The sequence below is a fragment of the Zea mays genome, chromosome 8, assembly GCF_902167145.1.
Source record: "Zea mays cultivar B73 chromosome 8, Zm-B73-REFERENCE-NAM-5.0, whole genome shotgun sequence".
NCBI lineage: Eukaryota > Viridiplantae > Streptophyta > Magnoliopsida > Poales > Poaceae > Zea > Zea mays.
This window is the reverse complement of record NC_050103.1, coordinates 142,037,377-142,042,451: the sequence shown is the minus strand read 5'-3', so window position 1 is coordinate 142,042,451 and position 5,075 is coordinate 142,037,377. Positions and strand designations below refer to the sequence as shown.

The 5,075-nt window shown below is 44.1% G+C and overlaps 1 protein-coding gene across 1 annotated transcript; it reads left to right on the top strand.

Annotated features, from left to right (window-relative positions):
• Positions 1-3,704: 3,704 nt before the first annotated feature.
• LOC100275329 (uncharacterized) lies at positions 3,705-4,524 on the top strand. Its single transcript, NM_001149429.2, has one exon. It carries the CDS (start codon positions 3,922-3,924, stop codon positions 4,279-4,281), a length of 360 nt encoding a protein of 119 aa, NP_001142901.2. The 5' UTR covers positions 3,705-3,921; the 3' UTR covers positions 4,282-4,524.
• Positions 4,525-5,075: the final 551 nt, after the last annotated feature.

Below are 5,075 nucleotides of genomic sequence, written 5' to 3'. Positions count from 1 at the left end.
CTGGGAAGTTCAACCCTACCATCACATAAGAATAGAAAGCCATATATTCACCGTTATCCTCCCTAGGAGTCTATGTATGAGTCATCACTGGGTAGACGTTGCTATAAGGAGGTGGCACAACCCATCCAAGGAGTTCCTGCAACTTCTACAAGCCCTCCTAGTTTAGCACTCCTTCACGAGGTAACTAATCAAGGACAGAGATTACAACCACGGTGGTCGAATGGTTAAGGAGGGTTACTAGCATAACTATAGGAAACTGAGTAACTTCTGAGAGCTTAAACCATCAGAAGTCAGGCAAGAACGGTCAAAAGTTGTCCAAACTGTCATAAGTTAGTCTGAGCGGTCGGAAATAGAAAAAGGTAAAACTACATGTCCATACTTAAATCCCTTAGACTATCTCCAGCAGACTCCCTATCCCACTACTTATCTCACTCCCTATTTCAAACCTCACTCTACGAACAATGCAATCTACAATGCAAAACAATAATTTGCACAGCTGTTTACACGGCCTCCTGGAGATGGCCTTAGTTCCTTTCTCCCTACACCTAAAATAGAACCAAAGCGTCTCACAACCCACATGATAAGCGAATCATGTGACATGACAGATGCATATGGGATAACTAATGAGCCACTACAGTTAGTGCACATGAGATTCCCATCATATGCGACATGGCAATTCTGGTATGCGTACTAGAGAAACATGCTTCGCTTGGAATCTACAAAACTTAAGGTTCATTTCTTTGAAGAAACAATGGTTATAAAATCTATTTGCTAAATGTTGTGCTTGGTCTCGAGGCACTGCATGCCTCATTAGAGGGGAGTAGACACAGAATGTGACTATTACCATGGTATGAATTCGCTTTACTATGGTGGGTAGCTTTTCTCCTTTTTGTAGCCTAGTTCATCTTCCCCTTGCACTCTTGTCTGCCTCCGAACCTAGTTGTCACATCACCTGCAGGTGCCCCTCATTGATGAGATGTGTAGTAAGTGTCAAGCACACAATGAACCTATTTTATCATACATCTTGCAAGAAATATGGGCCCACCTAGAAGCCTTCAATCTAGAGGCAAACATGGGCCTCTATCAGCACCCATGGAAGGCCACACCTTTTGATGATGCCAAAACACTTTCAAGTATCCCACTGAATGAAATTGCCATGCAACTCGACTATTGTTTGACCTAGGATCCTAGGATCCATGCCCTGACGACCTACCATGGCTATAGCTAAGGTAAGGGCCCACCATCCTAGGGGTTTGATCTTGGCCCGCTTGATGCAAGAGTTCTTTTTGTCAATGCCATCCATAAGAATGACTTAAAACCTAGGGCCCTCGAGGCCCTAGGCCACTATTGACAACAAGACACATCTACATTGAGCTTTTGGTCACCCAGTTTCCTCTATGGGCCCTTAGATTTCTAAGGTCTCTAGCCTCAAATAATTCAAATGGCCAGGTCTCGAGGGCCCCTTGGGGCCTAGGGCTTCCCGAGAGGACAAGGGGTTCCTAAATCAACTAAGTATGGGAGTAGTTGTAAGCCAAGAGAATATAGCAGACCACTACCCCAAGGGTAGGATGACCTTTGAAGACACAATGCCATGTTCAAGATCTACTCCCAACATCTTTGATGTGCAATGTTACAGCCTGATAAGCACATTAGTGCCACGACATAAGCAATAACCGTACTCAACAACTACTATTCGATAGATGCCATTAACCCTGTAGCCATGTTTGAGCGCACTAGAGTACTAGGAAGTATTGTAAAGTACATGTTTTTCATGAGTTACCAGGTACACCATACCAATAGTGTGGACTTAAGTAGTCATGATACAACAAGCCTAACTAGCCTCTACAACAGGTATGTCTACTGTTGCAGTAGGACATCCTCGATATTGTGACACAACGGAAGGTATGGCACTATGTATGACTCCATGATCATGATAAGATTGATGTTATTTGACCACAGTTGATCGGGGTCCATGGTACGATCGATATGCAATCCTATCTCTTCCCTTGCTTTATAAAAAGAGTAGTACAGCAACATAATGGGATATTCAACATATTCCACATCATCTCATCTAACTTTTATAGTATACTAGGGGCTAGCATAAAGGTGAACTAGGGACTGTTAGGCTAGAAATTTCACTAGAACAAAATTGGGAGGGAGAGCTACAAGGCCATGGCGCTTGTTGATTATTGAGTTTGTAAATTCTTCACCTCTATGTTCATCACGGACAACCACAATGTGGAGGTGGGTGGGCAAACACGACAAGGAGGCCGATAGGCGAGTGGGCGGAATGGAAAGGAGGTGGACGATCGACTGAAGCAGGGAGGCATAGGACAACCAGGTGGCAACACGAAGGTGGCCCATTGTGGTGATGAGGATGTCGCCTACATAGAGGATGACATGCAGGGAGGTGGGTGGACAAGCGATCTGGCTAGGAGGCGGTGCTGCAAGATGGGGGATGTCGCCCACGATGGAAAGGCGCGGGGATGACAGGGTGACAGTGGCCAGACGAGCCACCGACAAGCATGCACAAAGACGCTCACAAAAAGAGAGAATGTGTGTGAGAGAAAAAAATAAAGAAAGAACTAGATGAAGTTGTGGTGTTAAGTTCGGTGCTAAGTTAGCGCGAGGTTACCGTTACGATCGATGCCACGCCAAACAGCTTGAGGTCGTGAGTCATGACGTCAAGACATGATACATCGATGATACCTCGATGTTGTGATCCATAACGTTGAATCTATGATCAAAGCAAAATTAAAATGTGTAGAGAACTAAATATAAATATTTAAAAAGCTAAAAAAAATAAGTCCTCCTTGCAACCTAACCATATCACACTTCATAATACTATCCGCGTAATAAGTCCTCCTTGCAACCTATCACGCTTCAGAATACTATCCGCGTCAGCCAGCCGACCACGAACAAATCAATCAGTCTAAGGCTATCTCTAACAGATTATTCATCCCCATATTTATATTTAAACTTTACTATGCGAACAATACAATCTACAATTCAGAATAGTGCAAAACAATATTTTTGTGATAAACTTTGGATAAACTGCTGGAGACGGTCTAATACGTCAGCAGCACATGTATACCACTGCCGCTGCGAGTCTGCCACGGCAACAATTTGCCTTGCCCCGCTTCAAATCAAATTAAGGGGGTGTTTGTTTGGGATCATAATCCACCTAGATTATATAATCCAACAATTTTTGAACTAACTCTTAGTTCAAAAGTTGTTAGATTATATAATCTAGATAGATTATAATCTCAAACAAACACGCCCTAAATCAAGTCAGCACATCAACAACACTCGTACAGCCGGCGCCTCTACATTATTTGAAAACATGTCGCATTTTTTTCTTCTAAGATAAGATACTTCCCTCGGTACTGTAGAAAATAAAACTATAGATTATATATCAGATACCGTGGTTTCCACTAAATTTAAGTGCATAATAAAGAGTATTCATATTTATGATTTTAAATTAATTTTAATCTAATGGTATTAATTTGATCTTATAAATATTAATACTTTTATATATAATAATTGGTTAATTTTAAAATATTAAAACACAACACTACGTTTAGAATTGTATTTTTTCTGAGTAGAACTCATCGGAAGAGGAAAAAGATCTAGGATTATTTGAGGAGAAAAAAAAAATCTCACGTCAACTGGCAATATTTGAACACGAGACAGTTGACAAAACTGCGCGCTTGGAATTGGATACACACGACAGCAGGATACGACTCCGCCTTTCCATTTCATTCCATCCAATCAAATCGAGTGGCGCACATATTCGCAACCACCGCGCGCAGCCTCCACCTCCATTTCTACTCTGCTTCGTCGTCCCAACAACCCAGCCGTCATCAGGGCCTCTCTTCCCCTCCTCTGCCTCGACCGCCCATAGCCTGCTGCCTGGTAGCCATGGACCGATCCAAGTCGTACGCGGGCGGGCGCATGCAGATCGAGCCGTACTACGACGGAGGCGGCGCGCGGCCGGACTTCCGGTCCTACTCCTACAGCGCCGGCGGCAGCGGGATGGGGACGTCGTCCTACGCGTACCAGTACGAGTACGGCGGGGCGGGGGCGGGGGCGGGGGAAGAGATGAAGCGGAGCAAGTCGAAGCGGCGGTGGCTGGCGCTGGCGGACCCGGACATGGAGCGCAAGCGCCGGGTGGCGGCGTACAAGGCGTACGGCGTGGAGGGCAAGATGAAGGGCTCCTTCCGCAAGAGCTTCAAGTGGATCAAGGACCGCTACCTAAACCTCGTCTACGGGTGGTCCTGATCCTCAAAGTATATATACTCCATGGTTTTGGCTCTGCATGTTTGCTTGATATATCATATCATCATCCTGGATTCATGGTGAGTACATGCATACAGTATATATATCAGAGAGAGTGTGTGTGTTTCCATTTTTCTTCTTGGTTGGCTTTGCTAGATGTTGTTGTTGGTGATCTGATAGCACCAATCAGTCATGTGTATTGATGAGATGTAACCCAAGGGGTTGTTTCAGACCAAAATGGTAAAGGCAAATCCATCGTTCAAGTGATAAACGGCAGGGCGTGCGTGGTTGCTGTTGTCGGTTTATTCGCCGCGGTGCTGCTTTAATCCGGCTATGCATATGACTTTTACGGTATTTTGTTTCTATGTATTACAGCAGTAGCAGCTGCTGTTTTAATCGATTTGTTCTTTCTCAAAGCATGCGCTTATTTTAGACGTATACATACATACATACATAAGCTATTGCTCAGATTTCTTTTCTGGTCGGTCAATTATTGCGCGCTTGATGCAATTTATTAGCTTTGAGTGAGTGGAATGAGTCGTGTGGTTGGCGTGCGCGGAAGGGAGATGGAGACTTCCGTCTTTTCGTGGATCCACTGGTTGCCTATCCTGCCTCTCCTCTGTTTTTGACTTCTTGCTAAGTATTTAACATTATTAATCTATCTGTAGCAGTGTAACACGATTAATTAATGCCATGTATGTTATGTTCAGCCTAGTACGTAGTTCTATGTATGGTTTGCACGATTCCTTTCTTTTCCTTGTGTTCCACGAACACAACTACACAAGCCGGTAAACACG